This window comes from Bombyx mandarina, chromosome 04 (assembly GCF_030267445.1).
Source record: "Bombyx mandarina strain Sakado chromosome 04, ASM3026744v2".
Taxonomy (NCBI): domain Eukaryota; kingdom Metazoa; phylum Arthropoda; class Insecta; order Lepidoptera; family Bombycidae; genus Bombyx; species Bombyx mandarina.
Window position 1 is genome coordinate 13,624,543 of NC_143211.1, and position 26,558 is coordinate 13,651,100.

General features: G+C 33.5%; 1 protein-coding gene and 1 long non-coding RNA gene across 3 annotated transcripts; one reads left to right on the top strand and one right to left on the bottom strand.

Annotated features, from left to right (window-relative positions):
- The first annotated feature begins 315 nt into the window (after positions 1-315).
- Positions 316-833, top strand: LOC149503159 (uncharacterized). The gene is made up of 2 exons (XR_016323011.1): positions 316-437; positions 766-833. It is a non-coding gene; the product is annotated as an uncharacterized LOC149503159 (long non-coding RNA).
- Positions 834-2,307: 1,474 nt separating this feature from the next.
- LOC114245988 (clavesin-1) lies at positions 2,308-26,558 on the bottom strand. 2 transcript variants are annotated; one of them, XM_028178336.2, is made up of 6 exons: positions 26,419-26,558; positions 24,737-24,980; positions 13,137-13,293; positions 12,665-12,807; positions 5,632-5,793; positions 2,308-5,424 (listed from the first exon to the last, which is right to left on the bottom strand). In XM_028178336.2, the coding sequence occupies exons 2-6, from the start codon at positions 24,962-24,964 to the stop codon at positions 5,239-5,241; spliced, it is 876 nt and encodes a 291-aa protein (XP_028034137.2). In that variant the 5' UTR covers positions 24,965-24,980; positions 26,419-26,558; the 3' UTR covers positions 2,308-5,238. The 2 variants fall into 2 exon arrangements, with proteins under 2 accessions (XP_028034137.2, XP_028034138.2); XM_028178337.2 differs by having other exon boundaries at positions 24,737-24,976; positions 26,419-26,516.

The following is a 26,558-nucleotide window of genomic DNA, read 5'->3' on the forward strand; positions in this document are numbered from 1 at the left end:
GGTATTTCAGGCGCTTTCGTAGCCTGGTATTCGTAAACTATGATTCCTTGATGATTAAAATAAATCAATTACATATACCTACGCTCTCTATTATAGAATACATTTTTTTCCATAGACAACATTTTCAAATAATATTCAAATGGTTATCAAACTCCAATGGGGTTGGCAACTGTCAAAGTGGCGCTTGTGTGCATTGTTCCCATAACATTCAATATTTGTATTGGAATTTTTGATTAAAAATTATTTTAAGCACAATGACGCGTTGTTTTGTGCCAATATGCTCAGAAATTGGAGTACATCAATTCCGAAGGTCAAGAAAATTGGAAGACTGTGGTTAAAGGCCATTTGACGCGAAAAAAGTACTCCCACAAAAAGTTCGAGGTTATGTCGTAAACACTTTGTAGAATCTGACTATGAAAACATTAGTAAATACACAGGTATGTTTCTTTCTGTCAAATATTTATAATGCATGACTAGGTGTAGCACACATCTTTGTTCTCTTATTAAAAAAATCCAATAATAATTAGTTAGGCACACTATTCGTTGCTAACATATTTTGCAAGTAGATTTATGTTCTAAGGAACCTTTTAACAAACACAAAATCAGACTGGAGGAAACGCATTCCTCATGAGCTGTTGTTCATTATTAGCTGTTACTATTGAAAGTTCTATCTAAATCGCTGCATCCATTGTAATAACAAATATTTTGAACCATGGTCAGGTGTCCTTGTGATAGTATATTTAAATGTTTTTCTTTGTGTTGTAGGTGTCAAACATTAACATAAATATCTGAAGAAAGGTGCTGTACCATCTATATTTTCATGGAATATGAAACCAGTTTCTGAAGAAACAAAAATAGAGAACAAAGGTTACAAACTCGTACCCTTTGAAGAACACAGCAATGTGCATTTTGATTCAAATGTCTCTCAAGAAATTCTAATAGAAAATAATAACTCTAGTATAGATGAAACAATTACAAGGCATCATATTACTATTGGAACTCAAACATCCAATATATTAAGATTGTTCTCTACAGAGCTATTACTTGCAGACGATGAGACAGTGCAATACTACACCGGGTTGGAAACAGCATCTAAGTTTTCATTAGTTTTAATCACACTTATGCCAATGTCATTGATATAAGGTATCGCTGGAGTAGAGTGGTCGGCATATCAATAGAAGATCAATTTTGAATGTTACTAATTAAGCTTATTATATATTTCATATGTGTAATGTTATGTAATTTTAGAGAAGGAATTGTCAATAAAAATAATTTAAAATATTCCTGATTATTTATTTCGACAAGTGTGTATAGTTATAATACAGATATTTTTCATACAATGCTTCTTTGAAAATATTTTCATAAAAGATATCTCATTTATTTATCATATTATTTATAAAATTATTGTCTTTTTCAACATAAATCACTTTGATGTCCTTGTAGGTGTAAATAACCAAGTTGCAGTATGTTTTGCCTGAGCAGTATAACTGCCCTTGGATTTGATAATAATATGTGCAGGTTTTTTTTAGAGACAATATCCCGTTACATTGTTCTAAGTAAGGCACCGTTGTTATATTTATTTCATGTTTTCTGCTAGCGTATGGACATTTCACTTCAATTATAGTTTCTTCGCCCGACACACCATCAGGAGATGCAGCAAGATATGGGCGCTCTTGGCTAATGAAAATGCCACATGGCTCCACTAGCAAATCATATATATTAGCATATTTTGCTAGAGCTATTTTTTAATTTTGTTTCAAAATTAAAATTTTGGTCATATGGCTCTAATCTGAAAAAAATAAAATAATACATTAGTTGGTAGGTAATGTGTGTAATGTGAGCAATTCTTTTTGCACATGCTACAAGGAATAAAGTTCTTAAGGTACACAATTTAATATTATTATAATAATATCTACCGGAAACAGTTTGAGAGAAGTTTTCTAAGTTAAAATAAAACATCAACATTGTACCTTTCGACAAAATCCACTTTTTTTCCTCGTAAAGATGCACCACGTTTTCTCAACTCCTCCTTTAATTCTTTAACTATCCAGTTGGAATACATGTTGTAAAACTGTTTAGCACTACTTAGAAAGTAATAAGAACCGTATCAAAGTCACAAAATGCCGAAATATCACGAACGCAAAACACACAAAATGGCGGCTCTCTGTGACAAGGGAACAAGCTACGCTGGCGACATCTGAGAAAAGCTTTAACCGGCCAACCCCATTGAAAATGATCAAGCTAAATTGCTTCAATTAGTTCTTCAAGACATAAATATTTACGATGATGTGAATTAAAAAACAAATATATTACAAAGAAAGTTTATTTCATCTATCAAAATACATTATTTGCATCCAATATTGAGCAAGTTGGGAATTTTCTTCTCATCTTATTTAGCATTAACGATAAAAGTTTGAAGGCACAACAACATCACGCATTTATACATTTGTCGTTATTACTAGTAGATATTAAAACAAAATATCGTTTTCAACATTCATGTTTTTTTAATCCATCAATTTGTATAACCACGTACGTTTTTGATATACATATTGAGTAATTAAAGTATCTTAAAACTATAAGAATGTCATGAACTTACTAATCTACATTTGGTATCTTATTAAATTACTGGCTCAGTAAACACTGTGGATCACAGCCTTAATATTAGTGTGACATTTAAAATAGACTTTAATAATTAAAAGTAACCCCACAAAAATCCGGTAATTTTTTTTTTAAGACATGTCATGAAATTCGCTCCTATTCATAACGCCTTTACAAAAATGAATGAAATGAAAACAACTATTAATTTTCATATCTAAGAATGAAGAGAAATAATATCAGAAACCAATGACAAGCATATACTTAATATATACTACTGTTTTTTAACCAAAAATGACTTTCAGCTGCCGATACTTAATATACCCACTCCAAAAAACGGATACCGAAAACTTATCTCTCAAATACGCAAGGTATTGGTCAAACATTAACATTAATTACTTTTCGTACAACTACGCCCTTGTTAATACAGTCAGAACTATTAAAATGGCGCCACCCAAAGGCGTGAGACATGAAATAAAATTGGTAATTTGTAATTAATAAACGACTAATCCACCCTTCGAACCGGAACGCATAGCTCGCGGCAAAAACAGGCAGGAGATCCATACTGCATAGTAGGAGTGGGTGATATAAATCGTATATAGATTCAATATCTATATATCGCAGCAATATCGTTGAATCCGATATCGCCCCGCACGAAATCTATATATCGATATCAGCTGATACACGATATTGCTCGATGTGATGCGCATCGCCATATCGTACCGATTCGTGAATCGACATCAGCCGATACACGATATCGCTCGATGTGATGCGCATCGGCATATCGTACCGATTCGTTAATATCAGCAATATTCGTTTGGTTCGTATCGAATCGGCCAGAGTGAGTGAGCGCACGATAGGGATATCATGTGATGAATGAAACAGAAACAGGCATTATCCATACAATTGTAAACCTTATATTTAAGTCCATATGTCTGTAGATTATTCTTAGCGTATCAGCAGGATACAATTAAGGAAAGAAGTTTCAACTTTCAACCCTAACTTGAATGCAGTATAGCCTATTTGCATCGTTGAATTTAATTTCACGCGCTTTGACCTTGAACTAGAATTTTTGGACAAGTGTTTATAAATACTTAAAAGTTTTTTGTGTTTGATTTTTAAAGTACACATTTTTCTATTTTTAGTTGAATCCAAATAATTGAATTTATTTCTTGTGTTTGTATTAAAGTTTTGAAATTTACACACTTTTGGTATATTTTGTAATTTTAAATTAAGACACAAAATACTAAAAACTGAAAATAATGTAGCCAGTCCTAAGCCTGGTAAAAGCATGAAGGAAAGTTTTTTTGATATTTTTATTTTCATGTTCTTTTTATTACTTTAAGATCATATTATAAATTGATATCAGAAAACCAACCGTATAACGTTGACTTAAATCTATATCTACTACGATATTATATCAGCGTATAGTTTCAAATCTCAAATATCATGAATCGAGAAAATCTACGAGCATCCATCAATATATAGATTCAGAAAATATATAGATTCAATATCCGATATTGATCCTCGATATATAGATACGATTCGATACACGGCAAAACCAATATTACCCACTCCTACTGCATAGTGCGTATCACTTTATAAATAACTCGTGTCATTCACATTAACGTAATGCGTCTTGAAAACTTTAATTTACAATAGATTGTAAATTAAAGTCATTGCAGATTAATCTCAATTTATAAATCACAATTACAATCTAGCAGTGCTTCTTCTACGTTTACTACTAATTTGGCAAATTCAATTATGTAAAACAAATTCAATGAATAATGCAATAATTGTCGTAAATACATATCCCCGAAATCTATAAAAATTAAAATTACGTCACATAACCCAGTATCCAAAGGTCACATGTCAAAATAATTTTTAAATTCACGATATCTAAACACCTTATTTAATGCTGCTCACACACTGAACATTTAATTAGAAACTAAAAATTAACATACATATTAAGAGACAAATGCGGAATGGCTATTTATAAAAATACTGCTATCTAACACAATGACATATCGAATAAATATTAGGTAGAAAACGTGATTGCAAATCCAACAAATATTGATTGATTGAAATTTATAGAAGGCGATAAAAATTTATGGATGAGAACAAACGACATGAAACAATGCATGGAAGAAAGATATATCACGGAAAATAAATAAGAAACTATTGGTATAAAAGAAAAACAATTATGGAGAATATTAGCTAAACAAGAATGGTAGTAATATCTCAACAGAAAATGAAAAAAAAGGAATTTAAGATTGTCATGTGATTGTCACCGTCGAATCAAAATATACGATCAGAGCGATATCTTGAAGATGTTTACATTTCAAAATGAAGAATATGATTAATAAATGGAGAACACGATGAGTATAAAATCAATAACTTATCACTGAGAGAAATAGAATAGATGTAAAATCAAAATAATGTTGGTATGAGATTATATGATATTTTGTCTTTTGAAAAATATCCCATTAAATAAAAAAATAAACATGATTACTTGAAAAGTTATTACATTATAACACTAAACATTATTATTTGAAAAATATCCCATTAAATTATATTAATTATATTTATAATGTGACAATTTCTACTTCATTAGTTTGTTTCGATAATTTAATTATATAATATCTAAGAGTCTTTAACGAAACCGTACTTGTTCCAATTCTGCACATGAGGCAGAATTTCGTTGATGACCGGATACCAGTCGGCTCCGGAGTAGTCGATAGCAGGAAGTTCACCACCATAATCCGAGGGTAGGTGACTGGGCGCCATGTACTTATGGAGAGAAGACATTTTGGAACCGTGGAAGAAAATCTGGAATTAATTCAACTTAGTCAGCTTTAAGTAGCACGGATACAATTGTTCCGTTCATAAGAGAGAGTGCCTTACAGAATCAATATAGATTTGTTGAGTTCGACGATAACATAGCAAACATTCAGGGGCTTACAAATAAAATGAAAAATTAATTCGTTATTAATTCTACAAGATTTTTAATAGCATTCCTATAACATAAAAACTTACCCTATTCTTAAGCTTCTCTCTGATGAAAGGCTTGAACATATTCCATACGACGTTGAAGATCATGGGCTGCTTCACGAAATGTACCTCCTTCAAGCGAAGAGGCATGGCGTCTTGGATGAACGTTAATAGTCTCTTTGAAAACGCAGGCGTTAGACCCATTGTCTGTAACAATAGAATAAAAATAATTTGGCGTTGCCACTTTCCAAATTTCAGGATAGCCGTCGGAGCACCATGGTTCTTAAGGAACGTGGATCTCTGTGATGACCTGGAGCTTGACTCAGTCAGTAAGTATCTACAGTCGGCATCATTGCGCCACTTTGAAAAGGGGGCACGACATGAAAACCCTCTTGTCGTGGCCGCCGGGAATTACATACCCGAACCTGTGGGCCGAATGATAAACAAGCGACGTCGCCCTAAATACGTCATTACGGATCCTCCCGATCCATTAAGGGTGCTTTTAGGTACTACAAGCATCGATCACCGTCCTCGTCGAACCCGTCACTTGCGACAAAGGGCTCGACAAGTGAATTAACCCATAGACACAGCCCACTGAGTTTTTCGCCGGATCTTCTCAGTGGGTCGCGTTTCCGATCCGGTGGTAGATTCTGTGAAGCACTGCTCTTGCTAGAGTCAGTGTTAGCAACACTCCCGGTTTGAGCCCCGTTAGCTCACCTACACGTCAAGAAAAAAAAAACACTTTCCAAACATATTCGTTCTATAATACAATAAAAGCATATCTAAAATTGATAATTTTAAAAATCTTAAATAAAATAAATCAATTAGGATATTTACAATTAGGATATTGATTATTTTTTACGTTGTTTTAATGACAGTCATGAACAACTTACAAAATTTAAACACTATGAATATTATATCCGATTAGAAATGAACAAGTTAGAACTTTTTGAAGCTCTCGTGAGAGAAACTATCGAATGACAAAAACGAAATATGCACGTAAAATGTTTCATGCTGTACCTAAATTGATTTCGATACGATGGGTTCGAAAGATTGATAAACATTCCCAAAACTTTTGGTGAATGAATTAGTAGCGCAATAAGAAGAGGCGATACTGTCGCGATAATGAAGTAAACTACAAAAATATTAAATCAAGAAAATACGAGACTTAGAAAAAGGCGTAGAACAACAAAAAATCATCAATACATTAAGTAATTATTTCACGCTTTTTAAAAAAAAACTTTTATGGAGAATTGTACGGTTCTATTTATTTATTATTTATTATTTGTATTAATAAATTTCCATTGAGCATATATTTTTAGCTTCCTATCAGTATCCAAGAGTTCTGAGATATTTTTTTCTGAAAATTGTGGGTAGACGAGCAATCATAAGAGTTAATAAATATATCATCAGCTCTGGAATTGCTAAACCCAATACGGCTCCTAAATCTTGGACTAGAATACAAATTAAGTAGTCACGTGATTAATTAAATAAATGTTATACAATAAATCTATTTAACAAACATACAGATAACAAAACGATAGACGTGTTGACAACAGCTTCAATAAATGTTAGGACCAACAAGATAAGTTGTTTGTACATTTACTATATGTAAATATTGTTGTTTTCGAAACCTGATCAAAGCTAGTATATCCGCGTAATTAATCTGAACTCGAGATAGATAAACACTAGTATGTTTTTAATTAATTCTGTAACTATATAGTTCTCGTATTAAGTACTTATTTTAATTGGAGCATTATATTACCCAGTGTCATAGATCTTCGTTTTCAAGATGATTGTTTATCATTAAGACCTAATTGTGGCAAGCCGCAGAGGACGATACATAGATCAAATTGAAAATGGCTGAGTTTTTAGGCACATAGAAATGACAATTCTATTGAAAAATAAGTTTAATCATATTGTAAGCGTGCATATCATATTATTGAGACGTCAAGTGTTTTTTTTATTGCTACCACCAGTAATTAAAGGGTATTAATGTATGATAAAGATGAGCTATACGGTGGTTCAAACCTAAGTAAAGGTACTAAAATAAGATTTAGTTAAACGACATTAAGTATAACTTTAGACAATTTACAGCATTTACCTAACGATGCTTGTTGAGCATTCCTTTTGAGGCGTCAAGGACAATCTGTTTCCTTCAACGTTACAAAAATTTGACAAAGGCCGGAAGTTTGCGTAAAATGTTGATCTTCTAACACTATTTTAAATACTTACTTCCTAAAATGGCAATGTAAAGTATGGCCGGAACCAGAGTAGCGGAAAATGAATGTTACCTTATATCCATTGAAACTTACTGCGACTTTTATGAGGAACTGAGAGAGATTCTGAGAAATTCTTTAAAAACACAATAATTGTTTCAGGAGAAACTACTCTGTGTGTTTAGTGCGATTTTTTTAACGTTCTCGATATCGAAAAAGTTAACTCAAAGGACAATGCCCAAAAGTGGGCCAACTTTATGTCAAAACTATTTGTACTTGAAAAACTATGCCTTATTTTTTTACGTTGTTTAGTTTATGTATCAACATTTCTTTCGCCCTGGCATTGTTTTACAAAAAAATAAATTACTTATTTGATAACATTCCAAAACTTAGTGCCATAGTTTTTAAATTCGCCAATAGGCAAAGGGCTTAGCCCATACAGCCTTATAGTAAACCTATATGCTGCCAAACGAAAGAGTTGTCTGTGACTTAAACAACAAATAAAAAAAAATAACTAATGGTTATAATTCAGGCTTTTTAGTTTATTTTTGTTCAATTCAATATTTATATATTATAATAATAATTATTACTTAAAACCATGAGTTATTTTATTTAATATTTTCAGATATTAATGATTCCATTAATAAAAATCTCAATGGCCTACCATTACTCTATTCTTATTATATATGATCAGAGAGTTTTGGCAGCAACCCGAGTGAAGCGTCACTTGAAGTTTTTTTAATAGTTTATTGTGATGTATAATATATAAATTGGGCGTTGTTTTGTGTATTAAACGTCAATAATCGTTGTTCACGATTATTGAGGCATTGGAATAAAACTGTGGCTAACATAGTGGTGCCTTTTTTTTTCAAGATAAAAGGTCTGCGGAAATTCATGCTCACTCAATGAGCTATTCAAGGAGTTGACGTCAAAACTCCCAAAAAGCAATAAAAAGAGATACACCGGCTTTTTATTGACATAAAAAAATATAACTACGACAGACTAGGCTGTATAAGCTACGCTCTTTGCCTGCTTCTTGGCGAATTTAAAAACAACAACAACAATATCGTTGTCGGCTTCCGGATTTTCATTTCATTTAATTATTATTATGAGGATATAATAATAATAAAATGTACGTAAGGGCTTATTTCTAGCAACATTAACCATAATTAACTTATTTAATTCTGTAAATAATGATGAAAGCGATTATTGATTTCGAAAAAAACAATTAACAACTTAATTTTAGCTGCAGAAAAAAACAGATTTCTCTTAAACCTGGGTGAGAATATAAAAATAGTTTTCTGAATATGAAACGATATTTCTTTGTCTATCAAAATAAGTTAAAACCATCATGACGCGACAACTTTTTTTAGGGGCCCAAACGCCCATAGAAAATGGGCATTGTCCTTTGTATGGAGTTGGAACGTTTGCCTAAATTTGCCGCTACGAGCGCTGTTCCAACTGCACACAAATTAGAGTTAACTTTTTCGATATCGAGAACGTTAAAAAACTCGCACTAAGCACACTGATAAGTTTGCGCTTGATAAGACGTTCTTAACACAAAAAACAAATTCAAATGTTTTTCAATCATTAAATTAGATACAATCTTCGATGAAGTTATCACGATTTACCAAAATAATACTTTTAAATTGTTATTTAGATATTTTTTCTAAAATCCAATCTTAATCCACAAAGAAATTATCGCGATAAGCGATTTAATCAGCACCTACGTATCGGTCACAGTTACAATGAGATTGGTTGCATCATCGAAACAAATAGATGTTGGGCAGTACGTGATGTCCCTTGAGTGAACCATTTTCCTTCAAATTAAAACGCGTTACGAGTTGCGTTTCCACTTGTAATTGTTTCCTTGACGTTTTTTCCTTTCTCAAAGAATTAATTAACCAAACTAAATTGCTCACTGTAATGCATGATCAAATTTTTTTTTATTGCCCTTGTAGGCAGACGAGCATACGGCCCACCTGATGGTGAGTGGTTACCGTCGCCCATGGACTTCAGCAATGCCTAAATCTGGCCTAATCTGCCTGAATCTTTCTCTGGAAAACTTTATTTTTTATTTCTTTCATTACCGCCAATTGTACTTTTTGTGTATAATGTATTGCACTGTTTAATTGTTTTTTGGTCTACAATAAAAAATACTCTCTCTCTCTCTCTCTCTCTCTCTCATTAGTTGACTTCATTTAAAAATAAGGAGATTCTCAAATCGTATATTACTTTTACCTCTAACGACTATTAATAGAAATTTTAATAATGACGTCTTATTTACAAAATGAAGAGAAAGGGGCTTGAGTAATAATATATCAACTAATGGAATTTAATTTAAGATACATTATATGAAAATTTTCGTTATATTGAATTACGTGTCCCCTACTTTATGACCGCATTAAGTATGTATGTAGTTCTAAAATAGACAAACATACCATGTTAAGTGTCTATAAAATCAATCTTAACAAAAAAAACTACGCCACAATATGAATGAAGGACAAATGATTAAATATTCTTATGCATTATTTCTATTAGTATAATCGTGCTATAAAGAGTTTTATTTACACTAAAATTAGTACATAGAAACAAAATATCGAATATTTGAAATGTTTCAATGTTATCGATACCAATACTGTGTACTTAATATTGGAAATAAAATAATCTCTTTGTTCTATACTTTCTAATTTATTAATATTAAGGTACATTATGATTTCGCATTGATGAAATTTGTAGCTGGCCATTGCTATTTGATGACCAGCCGCAACTCAAATATGATTTATGTTAGTCTTCAGCAAATCGTATGAATAATAGAAAGATAAACATTAACCTTACACATTATACCAATTTAGTTAATACACAAGGTTTAGGGACTTAATATAGACGACACATGTGACTTTAAAGTTTAAAGATATCCATATTGAGATAGATATTGTGAAAAATGTTTAATCAGACAATTAATAAAGAGCTGAAAACTGAGAAGCTGATACATAAAACAATGATAGAAACGTAAAATAGAAATAATCACCTTCATTGAAAATAATGAAAACTAGCATTCCATTTAGTTATAAGAACTTTTGTAACTAGACCAAGGCTTAGATTTGACAATAGGTAGATTTTAATGAATATATTTACATATTTGGTTTATAAAATAATCGTGTCAATGTAAATAACAGTTCTAAAGATATTACCTATTCTTTTAATCTATATGTATATTTTATTCATAAAATCCAAACAGGATCAAAATTACTTAAAAAATATTCAATTTGTTAATACAACACAATATTCTCTACATCTAATATATAATATACGGCACTTAAATATTTTGTAACCTAACATAAACAAAGATAAGAGCCGAACAATGCACAGAGACATCGTTGACACGTTGAGAACAAAGTATTTGTTAATTTCTTTGTTCGGCAAGCAAACAAACACACGCCTTTCTGTGTTATTGCACTTTGGGCTAGGTACCTCTCACCTTTGTTAGGGCACTTTGTATGACTCATTTAAGTACATAAACACAGCACGCATTTCCGCGGCATCATTTTATTGTATTCACTTGAAAATAATACTAATGAAACAATGGTTTTTAACATTATCAATCGCCTTTATACATTTATACGTTCATAAGGTACCTGTTGTGAAATTTCCAAACGATTTGTCGCATTTTTAGCATACGATTAACCTTGATTGTCAAATTCAGGAAGCATTTAAAATTCTATAACATTGTTTAAAGACACGCACGGTACGGGTAACAATGATGGATCCTACTTGGATTTACAAATTTTGACACTAGAATAACTTGATTTTATTTTCGTACTATTAGCGGGAAATTAGTGATCCTTTGAATCGAAATGGGCTGCTCTAAAAATTCCGTGTAAATTTTTACAAACATTAATTATTACGCTGTTATATTATTTGAATGCGAATTACGTTTTGAAACGTAACATTAAAACAGATTTGAAGATCAGCCAAACTAATCACTCGTCATTGTTTACAAACAACACAAAGGAACTTGAAGTTTTGACAAAATTAAAACAATAAACTCTTCTTCTTTTTTAATATTCTTTTGAAATCTACATTAAAACTGAAGTGTTGAAAATTAAGCAATCAGTGATGCATAACTATCGTTCGATGGAATAAAATTTTGAAATAATTATTAATTTACCAAAACATGTATGCATTTGAAATATCTGCTCTGTACTGAATGATTTTGCGGATCAAGAAGTGTGATTGTCTCTTTTAGTACATTGAAAGTACATTCCACTACATATTTTCCAAAAAAAAAAGTATTTGAATTAATCTTTTAGATAATAATTATTATTCGATAATAGTATCAAATATAGAAACCAACGTAGCTTTTACGTAATTATGTGAAATGACCTTAACGATTTAATGCAATAAATGATTTGCCAGTTTTTTTTTCTGTAGCTAGGGCGATGAGCTCTCAGTCCATTAAGTATTAAATAATTACCATCGCTGATAGACGTCGCAATTTTTTTAACGCCACTCACCTTGAGACATCAAATACAATAACGACTTAGATAATAACAGAGTATACATACAATTACAATCCAAAACAGAAACATTAGGTAATAAAATATACAATCGAACGAAAACATATTGCTACTCACATACACTTCTTCGCGGCAGAAATAGACAAAACGGTGGTACCTATCCAACCTTTGCGGTCCAGAAATAGGACCTACTAATCAGTAATCAAAATTTTCCAAAAAACGAGCTTGAAATAAGCGTTCGTAAACGTTTGTTGTTACATATGAAGGAGTCCATGGATTGAGTGAGTCACCCTATTTGATGATACACATAATCTTTAAACAAATATATTAAGTATTCACCTGTGTCCATCCCATGTTGTAGAAGTCCATGATGACAACGGTGCCTTTGACCTGCGACTCGGGCTCCAGTATGGCGGCCAAGTGGATCAAATAGAACAGTCTGAACAGCTGATCTGCGTTTACTTTCTTCGGGTCCCATGAACCTTAAAAACATTACATTCAGCTTAGATTATATGGAGAATGCTTTTCTTAAGTATATCCGGCGTGATCTTGTTCAGGTACCGGTAATTATTGATTCATTAAAATCCAAATCCAAGATCGAGTCATAATTATTGAGTAATTTTTATTTATTACTCTTGTAAGCAGACGAGCCATACGGCCAACCTGATGGTGTGTGATTACCGTTACCCAAGGACTTCAGCAATGCCAGGCGTAGATCCAAAACGCTGTTTGACTAAATAATTTACTCATTTAATTTATTAACAACTAGGTCAACTGATAAACACGGACGTTACTCGTTTCAGATTCTCACCTCCAACACTAACGATTAAAACTCTTCTGCCCTTATTGTCGCGACCTTTCATCACATTCACCACTTTATGGTCTAGAAAGGCGTCCTTTTCGTGTTCAGGAAGTAGTCCGTCTAACAAGTGTGCATTATCGCGTTTAAATTCTGCCACGCGTCTCATCTGGGAATGGAAATTTATTTTATAAATATTATAATACGCATTGTTTTTTTTTTTTCGTCAAATAAAATAACTAAGGCTTTTCTAGAAGGAAATGGTTGACGAAGCCCACAGATAAACAACGCAATACCGCCAGCGTTAAGATATGAGATCAAAGTTTTAAGAGCAGCAGAAATTGTAATTTGGAATTTCGTTTTCAATAGCCAATTTGGAGGCTCGCTCGCTATGTACATTAATACAGGTTTGCTTATATCATTTAGATTGCATTCCAGATCAGACTTAGGTACTATTTGTACGATTTAGTTAATATGTAATTTACCGTAATGATTGTGATTTGTTTTGTACATCAACCGGTAGGTATTTAGTCGAGATTACACCAAAAACAATTTAATCCGTACAATCTGTGATATGTGCTCACAGCCTAGATACCTACGACTAGTAGACCTAAAGTAAAATAAAAATAACAGACATTTGGATGTATTTACTTTTTTTTTTAAACTCAATTCTTGAAACTATTATATTTTGCGAAAAAATCATTTATCTCGATTACGAATTGACACATTGGAAATTTTTATCATGGTAACATGAACCAGGCAATGCAGAGCACTTCTGCTATAGTAAATACGATAGTGTTGCTGCTTCATGTTTTTATGTACTGACAAACGAATATAAATATATGTATAAGTTGAATGGTGTTTTATGGAAGTGACACAAACAACTCTTTGTTCGAAGTAAAATGTAATGTTTTTCATTCACCCTAAGTACAAAATTTGAATTTAAGAGGTGAAGAACCGCTAAGCACATCGAGTTACGTGATATTACTACATTATAGAATTATAGATTTTCTTCTTGAAGATTGAACAGAGAATTGAAGAGAGAAAAATGAGGCAAATACTGCCTATTTCCCTCTTTTTTTTTCTCAGGCGGGAGCATTTGTCATTCTCATTCATCTTTATATGTACTCATCAAAACTCTGTCTAGCTCCTCCAAAGTTTTTCTCATTAAATACTTAATCATACAATCATCGTTGTCACAATGCTAAATGAAAACTTTGCTGTAAATAACTTAACTGATTTAAACATAAGATTGATTAATTTCTGAATCATGTCTGTAATTTTTTGGCAGAAATGGGCAGTGTGCTCACAGCCAACATGCTCCTTCCTCAAAATTTCGTGAAATGGAGTCGATGTCATACTACATATTGTGTGACGTCTATCATACCCATCAAACTGGAAAACTTCACCTATTACTTCACAGCAGAAATAGACAGGACGTTGGTGAAGACCCGGTCATCGTTCTCGTCGAACCCATCGCTTACGACGAAGGGCTCGACGAGTAAATTAACCCTCAGAAACGGCCCACTGAGTTTCTCGCCGGATCTATCGGATCTACCGGATCGGTAGGCAGCGGCTTGACTCTGCTCCTGGCATTGCTGAAGTCCATGAGCGACGGTAACCACTCACCATCAGGTGGGCCGTATGCTCGTCTGCCCACAAGGGCAATAAAAAAAATAAAAAAAAATCTTCTCAGTGGGTCGCGTTTCCGATCCGATGGTAGATTCTGCGAAGCACGGCTCTTGCTACGGTTCGTGTTAGCAACGTCGTCAGGTTTGAGCCCCGTGAGCTCACATACTAGTTAAGGTTATGCTGAAACAGCCTGTCAAGGCTCTCAGCTAAGTAGGAAAAAAAAGGTGAAGACTTGTAGTTCGCTCGATCGTCAGTAAATCTATTATTATTAAAAAAAAAATAACTTTGATTAATAAACATCAGTAGGTGTGTTCGTTACGATAGTGGTGTGTGAAAAAATAATATTGACATTTCAAGCTGGCCTCCTGCAATCTGTGTTTGTTATCATAATGATGAACGAGTTTTGTTTTATTTAAGAAAAACAATGGAAATTATAATAACCGATATTACTGTACGCTGTTATTGTCATAATTCATTGATAAAGTTTTTCTTACTTCACTTACAGTTTCAAAGTAAAGTCGTCTTGTAAAAATACAGATTTCTTTGATAAATTAGATTCTAGAATGAGAAGTTCCGTCTTATGATATTCCTTTTACAGATTAGATAAATGATGACACCGCATTACTTTAGATTGGCTTAATAATATATATTAGAGAGCTCCACTATATAAACCGTGTACCAAAGAAAATCTGTAAACAATAATCCCTTTCGAAATATTCAATCGTTATCTTTTTTCTAATTATATTATAAATCTAATTATATCTAATCTAATATAATATCTAATTATAATAATTATTAGTAGCACTTTAACTATACGTATACTATACTATATATACGGTACGTGTCACGAGAAATGGTCTCCGTTTTAATATCACATTTTTTTTGTATTCATTATTTACTAAGCTTTATTCCATGAAGTCGTAACAAACTTAAACAATTCTTGGAAGTCGATTCTAGCCGATCTCCGTTTGTCGTATCAATTTCAAACTAGATGTAAAATATATATAAAATACAGACTATAATAAAACTAATAGGGGAGATTTATCGGACTGCCTGGATGATGGATGAAAAACTACAAGGTGGAGCTCAATACATTTAACGTAACAGGTTCTTGAAGTACAAGTATATAGCGTGTTTTTTTTTAGGTTTTCAAACGATAATTGCTATGATACCATTCGTGTCAGGGATGTCAGTCACTCTTAAAAGATCGACAGAGCTATGTTGAGTAACATGTAACTATTGCGATTGCGTTGTACAGCAGTGGGCCACCCAGCGACTCTCGTGTCGCTGGCTTGAGCAATTGTAATTAAGTGTTATTAAAAACAACACTCGTAGTTTCGCTGCAGCCGTGTTACAAACAAAAAACGATTTATTTTGTCAGTAAGCTATTGGAAAACAGGAGTTGCGCTTCTAATATTTTGTGAATATACAAGAATACTATATAAGTATCTATACTAATATATAAATCTACAGTGGTTTTTACGGATGTTCCGTTATAACTACTGAACCATGCATCCGATTGACTTGAAACTTGGTATCCGTGTAGAAAATACATGTACTTAATGAATAGGCTAATATTTATATGAGTGTTGGACTCCCTACACCAGTTGTGAGGCGTTAATGATGAGAATATTTGTGGGAGTGAGAAATAATAATGTTAATGTTAAATGCCCAGCGAAGCGGATAGATACAGCTAGTTATCACTATAGCTAATAGTCATTATGTCATCTGTAACTTCTAGGAAATTTAAATCCAATAAAAATAATCTCAACTCGCTCTTTTCATTACTCAGTATGTAATTTGATTCGGGAAACGAATCCTCAGTTAATAAAACAAACTATACCCACTGTACCATTTGACATACTCAACTGTAATTAATTGAAAGGTCAAGAACCTGATATTTGTAAACAAAACACATGATAAAACAGTAGATAAATACATGCTGTATTCTAGATATAGACTGATTTGTGTCTTCGACCTCAGCTTTTCGGTTCAGTTTTTGCCAACATCTCCCATTTTCGTTCAGAGATAACAAAAGCGGTTGATAATCTTTGCCCCTCTTACAAAGAACCATCGGAACAGAACAGAATTGACTTACATCGATGACGTAATTGATTTATCGTCAAAACCATTATCAGCCCAGTTATCAAGATATTCTCTGTATTTTATGCTTATTTACGACAAAATGTAAAATGTATAAAGATAAGTGAAAAATATAAAACCACGGATCGAGAAATCCCAAAGGAATAGAGGTTGGATCTAGCTCAAGAGAGACAAAGATAAAATATGTTATTCACATACGTGTCGGCAAGATACAGCGGTTTGAACCTCTAAGTGGTTTCACAACTTTTCCATTAATTTTTATTTTTTATTTGTTTGTTGCTTAGATGGGTAGACGAGCTCACAGCCCACCTGGTGTGAAGTAGTTACTGGAGCCCATAGACATCTACGACGTAAATGCGCCACCCGCCTTGAGATATAAGTTCTAACGTCTCAAGTATAGTTACAACGGCTGCCCCACCCTTCAAACCGAAACGCATTACTGCTGGTGGTGGTGGTGGTGGTGCCTACCCACGCGGATTCATAAGAGGTCCTACCACCAGTCAGTAAGTAAGTATTACAACTAACAAGCTTAATATGAGAGATCATTTATTAAGCACCGTAAGACTAACGGTTATAACGCAACGCTTTAATAATATGAAATGCAATTGCAAGCAGTATCCGGGTCACGACAGGCTGATAGCCACTGAACTCACTCATCACATATGCAGATAACTATTAGGTATTATACTTATAATGTTATCTGCGTTATCATGTCAATTACAAAAATATACGTTGAATGACTCACGGCAAAGCGACTATTGAATTCTATATTGATTTATTACATTATAAAACTTTAACAGAAGTGCGCTTGTAGGTATACATTGTTTAATACAGTGTATAAAGTTTTTATTTATTTCACTGTGTAGAAAGATGAACTAGCTTACGGACTGATGTTTAGTGTTTACCGGAGCCCATAGACGTCATCAACATAAATGACACTACTCACAAGTGAGTAGTAATTCTCCATTTTACTGTGCAAAGGCTGTCCCACCTTTCAAGCCGAAATGCATTATAGCTATACGGCAGAAATAGGCAGGGTGGTGATACCTACCCGTGCGGGTTTACAAGGTACTTTACCATCAATTAAAGAAATGGTAAATTTTGCAAGTTTGATCTTCATTATTCATTCACCGTGGAAGTAATTCGTAAACATTTGTTAAGTAAGTATTATGTACAGTAAGTAGAATAGAGATATAGTAGGTGAGATGGAAGTCTCACTTGTATCGTATAGCTGATTCACCTTCAAACAGGAACGCAAAATTGCTTCCCGGTAGAAATAGACAGAATGCTAGTTCCTACCTATGCCACCAATAATTGCTAGTCGCAGTTCGCCGCTATAATACTCATAGTTCATATAACGTTGCTGAGCACTCTTAGGTTGTCTCATCGTCTATTATGATACCCACAGGCAGATATGAGGGGTACTCTTCTAGACTGACTTCAAAGCCAAAGTTTCGTTCATTGTTTCTTTATTTGTTATTGGCAGATAAAGGCAGATAGAGACAGATAGCGTATACGGCTCACCACGGTGGGTGATCAGCATCGCTCATAGACATCATAAATGCCAGATTCACAGCTAAGCCGCTGCCTACTGCTGTAATATCTATTGCCATTGATTTCACTTTGTATATTCGACCTTCACTCAAATACAAAACATCCGAAATCGCTGAACGTTTTGTTTCAAAGAGTTTGATTTTAATTTAAAACTTTTATGTATTTTATCTCGCCATTTCCAGGGACACGAGCCGCAGATGTTTGGCAATTAAACTACTAATCAACATAATAATAATACTGCTCATTAAAGTAAGCTTCCTTCCATTAGAAAATGAAATTCGGGGAAGTATTTGCAATAAAATAAATTTAATTTAATAAAATAAAATAAATATGTACATATATATGAATTTTATTCTGTGTTTTTATATATTTATAATGAATATATATTATTAATAATTTTGTATTGTCAGTAAATTGAAATCAGAAAGTATTCAGCAAAAGCCTTGCATTAACGTATAATATGATAATGTAACCATTCAAATAACAACATTTCTAATAAAACAAACAATACCTATGATTATAGTAACTACGTTATTTACATTAGAAGCATATTACACAAACAAGATCACTCACTGCCCTTTGGACGGCCGTTTATTGTAATCTATTCAAGGCTTTTATTGTTTTGAAATAACTCATTGTTATTGTTTTACCTAGATTATGAAATGCTCTGACAAATCTATAATATTGTTTCAAAATCATAGGATATGTGCTATTGTGATATCTTTGAGCTCCTGTAAACTTATTATCAAATGGTCCCTGAGCTCGTATGTGTATGCATAAAGCCAATTAAATATGTATTTATTTCTTGGATGATCTTTCAAAAAATTCAATTACCTCTTTTTTTTCGTTTTACTCAAGAGATTCATTTCTAATTTACTATTATACATATCGACGCTTGAAAGGCAAACGTGACTAAGCGACAATAACTGCTTTGTACATAACGGATAGGCAATAACCATATTCGATGCGCAAAAAAATATATTTCTAGGTCTATTAAAATCATTTCAATCCTACAGCTAGATTCGTTCAAATAGATTTTGTTTTCAGATATTTCAACTTTAAATTAGTCTACTGTAAAGTTCACGCATTGTCGCTTAGTCACGTTTGCCTTTCAAGCGTCGATATGTACTCGAAAACGGCGGAATAAATAAGTAATTTTCGTAATTTTAAGTCCCTTGATCAAGCATAGTGAAGCGGCAACGGCAAAGAGTGATCGTATGCTACAAGAATATTTGTTTCACTATCATCATACAGGGACAAAGGAATATGAACTGAACCGTATTTTCTCTACGCACAAACGAGCTTGCCAACTTAATGACGCTAAGAAATTAAACGCTATATATACCTTTATTACAATGCTCTATCTACATACTAATATATAAATCTACAATGGTTTATACGGATGTTCCGTTATAACTACTGAACCATGCATTCGATTGACTTGAATCTTAGTATCCATGTAGAAAATACATGTACTTAATGGATAGGCTAATATTTATATGAGTGTTGGACTCCCTAATAACAATGACAACTATACTAATATATAAATCTACAGTGGTTTTTACGGATGTTCCGTTATAACTACTGAACCATGCATCCGGTTGATTTGAAACTTAGTATCCATGTAGAAAATACATGTAGTTAATGGATAGGCTAATATTTATATGAGTGTTGGACTCCCTAATAATAATGACAACTATACTAATATATAAATCTACAGTGGTTTTTACGGATGTTCCGTTATAACTACTGAACCATGTATCCGATTGACTTGAAACTTAGTATCCATGTAGAAAGTACATGTACTTAATGGATAGGCTATTACTTATATGAGTGTTGGACTCCCTAACAATAATGACAATAAATAATGATGTTAATTTTAAATGCCCAGCGAAGCGGGCGAGTGCGGCTAGTATTTTATAGAAATCAATTTATCGTGCAATTGTACGAGCAATTTTAGTATTTACGAAGCCTGAGCTCTTACTTTAATACATTATTTTATCTCTACTTTTAACGTATCCTCAATCGAACGTAATTTACATAAATACTAAGTAGGAAACGTAATTGTAACACAATGTAGTGCAGCAGCGTTTATGTAAATCTAGTATTTACAAATAGACTTATTTACTTTGACCACTTAACGTTTTGTTTTGTGAGCGTCTTTAAGAACATAAATAAAACATTATTGATCGATCATCCGTAATATATTCCATTAAAGCATCGACCACATATCTCATGTGTATAGTAGCATTGACATTGATATTGACCATATGCTACGGTAAGTACATAACATCAGGTAGACCATGAATTTGTTCAACCATCTTTTTTTTGTATTGTTTAGGTGGATGGACTAGCTTACGGCCCACCTGGTATTAACTGGTTACCGGAGCCCATAGACAACTAAAAAGTAAATGCCGCCACCCACTTTGAGGTATGAGAACTAAGGTCTCAGTATAGTTACAACGACTGCCCCGCCCTTCAAACCGAAGCGCATTACTGCTTCACGGCATGGTGGTGGTACCTACCTGTGCGGACTCACATCACGTCCTACCACCAGTAAAGATTACCATATTTAAACACTACAATATTTTAACTAACAAACCCACAAATAACTGCTAGTAACTCTCGTATAATTGACTTATTTAAATGATGTTCGTTATCTCTAAATATACCACAAAACAAGCAGTCGTCGTGGCCTAAAGGATAAGACGTCCGGTGCATTCGTATCGAGCGATGCACCGGTGTTCGAATCTCGCTGGCGGGTACCAATTTTTCTAATGAAATACGTACTCAACAAATGTTCACGATTGACTTCCACGGTGAAGGAATAACATCGTGCAGTAAAAATCAAACCCGCAAAATTATAATTTGCGTAATTACTGGTGGTAGGACCTCTTGTGAGTCCGCACCGGTAGGTACCACCGCCCCGCCTATTTCTGCCGTGAAGCAGTAATGCGTTTCGGTTTGAAGGGTGGGGCAGCCGTTGTGACTATACTGAGACCTTAGAACTATATCTCAAGGTGTGTGGCGCATTTACGTTGTAGATGTATATGGGCTCCAGTAACCACTTAACACCAGGTGGGCTGTGAGCTCGTCCACACATCTAAGCAATAAAAAAAAAAAAAAAAAAAAAAAGCAGCAATTCGCATTGATATCTGTTTTCGTTTATAGTTTCTATACTTCTAGAAAGTTCATTCCACTTTTCCACTATTAATCGGGTAGTTTTCAAAGCAACATATTATTACCCGAGCACGTTTGTATAGAAGTGAAAATGCCTAGAAACCGGTGAGCCGTATGAATAGGATTGTATACGAATTCTGGTTATTAATAGTTGTCTCCCCCTTATTTTCTGCCGCGAAACAGTGATGCATTATATCTCTCTCTCTCTCTCTCTCTCTCTCATTCTCGTGTTTTTTTTTTCCTACCTAAGCTGATAGCCTTGAGAGGCTATTTCAGCGTAACCGTGGCTAGGAGGTGAGCTCACGGGGCTCAAACCTGACGACGATGCTAACACGAACCCTAGCAAGAGCCGTGCTTCGCTGAATCTACCACCGGATCGGAAACGCGACTCACTGAGAAGATCCGGCGAGAAACTCAGTGGGCTGTGTCTGAGAGTTAATTTACTCGTCGAGCCCTTCGTCGCAAGCGACGGGTTCGACGAGAACGGTGACCGAATTCTCGTGTGAAAAATAGGACTGCAATTGTAAAGTACGATTAACGCTTTGAGTTCGTGTCTCAAAGTGGATGGTGGCATTCACGTCGCCACGTCTACAGGCTACGGTAAACATTAAGCAACAGCCAGACCGTGAACACATCAACCTATAAGCGACAATAAAAAAACATAACCTAATCAAAAAGAAGATAGCCTTAGTATTCCCTTCAGTTTTGGCTAGTCCTAGACATAATTAAAAGTACTTTTACGATTTAATTTAGCGTTTTTTATTGTTATTATATTATTTCCGAAGTCGTGATCACGCACGACTGACAGCATTAACAACTACAGAGGGATAAAACAAGACCATACAAAATAACCGAAATGCTATCCCTAGTTGCCGGTTGTAGTATTGCATTGATAGACTGCCTATTCCTATCGAGAAGCAGTGATGCGTCTGTGCAAAAAAAAAAAAACATTAATACCAGAAGAATTCCTACGATGTCCGGTTCAATACTGAATCGTTAGTGTTCCTGCAAATGATTAGTCTTAGAAACCAATGACATTGGAGGCTGCGTGTTCATTTAAATAAATCACAACATTTACATATGTAAACAGATCTAAGGATGAACGTAGCGCGAAAGAACGCGAGAAAGAATCCTTGGCGTTAATATGTAGTTAATTTATATAAAACTTCAGTTCCAGAGATTTAAGTGTACATTTACTGGATCAGGCATCTGTCATGACGAATATTTTCACTTTCGGTAACAACATCTTGGAACATATGTATTATTTTTTTCATCTAAAGGTGAAGGATCTTACGGCCCGCCTATTGTAACAGTTACAGTTCAATAAAATACATTCAAATAAAAGTTTTAAAAGATCTATTTTATTGTTTTTGTAGTTTTGACGGGGACAAAGATAAGGTACGTTGTTATCAAAGCTCGATAAAATTTGCACTTTGACATTGGCTTTTTTATCTCGCTCTTCCGGAAAAGGACGCGGCATATATGGACATAGGATACATGTGTGCACATTGAAACCCGTCAAAATTTATTCTTTGTAACCACATATTATTTTAAGTTTTTATCTATGTAACAAAAAGCTTTTGTCAGCTGATAACAAAAACATTTATGGATGGTGGTGTCAACTAGGAAAGTGTCAATCAGAGTCAACAAAATAGATCTCATAAACTGAGATACCCGTACATAAATCGAAAGTTACGACTAGCTTTGAATTATGTGGAAGTGAACAGTAAAATACTACCGCTGTGCCTCTTAAAGCTACATTAAGTAGGTTAATTCCTTAAATTATAAATTGGATTAGACGGAGATTAGAAGAATTGGATCTTTTTCTTCTTCCTAGTCGTACACTTTTGACAGAGTGGTCGCGGTCATGCATCAGTCGAATCCTGCGATGCCGATGCACTCACGATGCGACGCCATGTGGCAAAATATTTAGCAAAGTGAGAGCAATCATTTATATTGAAGTGAGTCACAGATTTCATGAGGTCGATCCATCGTATTGGAGATCGTCCGCGAGATCTTTTTAGATAAACTTTAATGATAATTATGATATACCTGTACTATGACGTGCGGATAAGTGCATAACGACTTACGATATTATAAGCTATAATTTAGTTTCGTCAGTTTTTTTTTTAATTCAGATTTTTTTAAGTATCATTGCATGTGTTATTTGTGCTAAACTTGTTTAGACTTTTTTTGTATTAATAAGATGGACGAGACATCTAAATGTGTAGACAAATAAACGTAAAACAAAGCGTATATTTTAAATTTAAAAAAAAAAATTAGTAAAAAAAAGTAAAGGCATTAATAGTTCGACATGTTGACTTTTCGGTTTGAGTCTACTATTTGTCTCTGCAAAATCTTCAGAAACAACCTAAAAAAGTAGTTAATTGTACAGCGTACTAATTTCGATAAATTAACTTTAACCGAAATACAAAATCATTTATTGTTTCTACATCAAAATTATACAATCCCTTATTAAACATACACATAATGACGGGCCTTGATTTTAGTAGACATGAGAACGTCGGGGTCTAGGACAAATGCAACGAAATCATTCCTAAACCGACGCTAATAACTGGGGTGTTATTAGTACTGTTGCCAAAACATTATGTAGTATGTTGTTAAATGTTACGAAAATTTATTAGGCTGTAACATTACTAACGTTCCGCGTTCAAATTGACGATTAACATTGTTTGATTTGTTGTTCTTAACGCTCATTAATGTTATGTGTTTAAAAAAATATGTGATGTATATTTTCTTTACGTGAATAAACGCGTACTTAAATTGAATCACAATCGATACAGTAACAATAATGAAATAATTTTTTTTTAAGCAGGTCACTAGCCGTACTACTGTAATAAATGACGAAATGTGCGCATGTAATACAAATTTTATCCGTATTACAAAATGAAAGCATTGTGGCAATGATGCGAGAGCAACATGGTCAAAATTCACGTAACCGGAGCAATGTAACGTTACAAAATTCACCAGTGGGTACTGATGATTAATTAGAAAAAAAAAAGCACCGCAAAATTTTTTCTTTTTCATTTGATATATTAAATTATTGAATCAGTCTTTTATATTGACGAAGTTTTGAAAAAAAAACATAAATCTTTGTATGTTTGTAAATACAACCTACTTACCAATGCAAGAGCGCTCTCCGGATGCCATTTGCATGGTCTCAGGAAAATCGTGAGTATCTCATCGTCGTCTGGAAAATACAAATCTTTGTTTTCCTTAAGAAGTTCCTTTAGCCTTTCCAAGGCTTCGCGTACTCTTTCCGGGGTCTCTCTCAACTCCTTTTCCGCCAACTCTTTGGTGTCTGGCGAGAGCTCCACGCTGCGCTCTAATCTGAACTCGCTTGAACTCATTGTAATTTCAAGCTACCTGACAACAATAAAATAGTTCTATAAATTTCAACAATTAACTGTCACTCCGTGATCAAAGGCCGTAAACATCTCAGAATACGCGGGGTTAGAGGTCTGTTACGAGCTAATTAAGATATCTACTCATAAATTTTCACCATGTCAAATGGTTCTGTTAGAATGATGATTTTAAGGAGAACCCTTAAACTAGCTAGTGACAACGAAATACCTGTTCATGAAAGATAATTATACGATTTGTGTAAACACAGGGCTATTCGAATGATACCATTGTCATATTAAATTATTAATGTCCCTTATGCAAATGAATATTAAAGATTTCTTTATGATTCGACGGTCTCAACAAGGCTTTAAGAAGTAATTGTAAATTCTGTACGCGTTCAAACGGCGCACGTGCTTAAACAAAGATGCATAAAAATACATCAATCTCGAGATTGCAGAATTTCCACTTGTAAGGCGCCACGCGAATTGCGAATACGATTAATTGAAACGGATCCAGTTATCTGTTGATAATCTGTCAATGTGTCATGTTTTGTTTTTCAGTAGCAGCAAGTATGTTTATTTTTTAAACGTATCTACTAAGAAACGTGAATAAAAAGAAAAATATTAGGTATATTATTTTTTCTTTTAGCTGTCGGAAAATTGCAAGTAGTTAAACTTAATATTTATTTGTAAATTGACTATTCCCTTATTGTAATTACTTAACCAAATATGATCAGTAATAAAATGTATCGTATTTTTTTCGCTATGAAGTTGGTTTTGTGGTCCCCGAAGTTTGGTATACCTACACTTAGAGAACTTAGCTTAATGCTAACAGTCACTATGCAAATAAACTTATCGGATATTGTATTAGTATTAATCTAGATTAATCGTCTTTAGATAATGACAAGAATATTTTTTCACCATAATGCATAAGTCCGATAACGGCTATGACGTAGGTAACTTTAGAACAAGTTGGTTTAATGATCTTATAGACTTTATATAGGTAGGTACCATTCAATTTTAAATAGTAACAGTTTTATTTAAAGATTTTTCTATCGGATTTATTTTTGTTAAAAATATATAGTAATGTCGGCAGCTATATTAAACAGATAAATATTGAAAAAAAAATGTTTCTACAAGATGTAACTTTGCTGGATATTTTTTAATTTCCGATTTGTTAAAGTCAAACAACAATGAAAAAGATTGTATTGTTTTAAATACTGTTTTAATATTTTCAGACGAAAATACTAAATCAGCAAAATGTTACTGAAACCATTAATTATACTTCATGATTGAAAACTGTTTTTTACTTAAAATACAATGAGAAGTAAACAAATCACTGTTATAAGTTAAAAAATAAGTACAATTAATGTACACAACACCAATGTTTCACAAAGGAACATCGTATTTCACTAAATTAAAATTCACTGAAAACATGAAAATAGCGAAAAACTACTAACCTCGCTAGTCAACTCTCGCACCAGTCAAAATTGTAATGAGGACGGATCGTACGACGCGAAGGAAGCGAGTGTGCGCGCGCGCATTCCAATGCGCAATATATACGCTGCCGATAACACGCGTTGCGCTTTGTGCCCTCGAA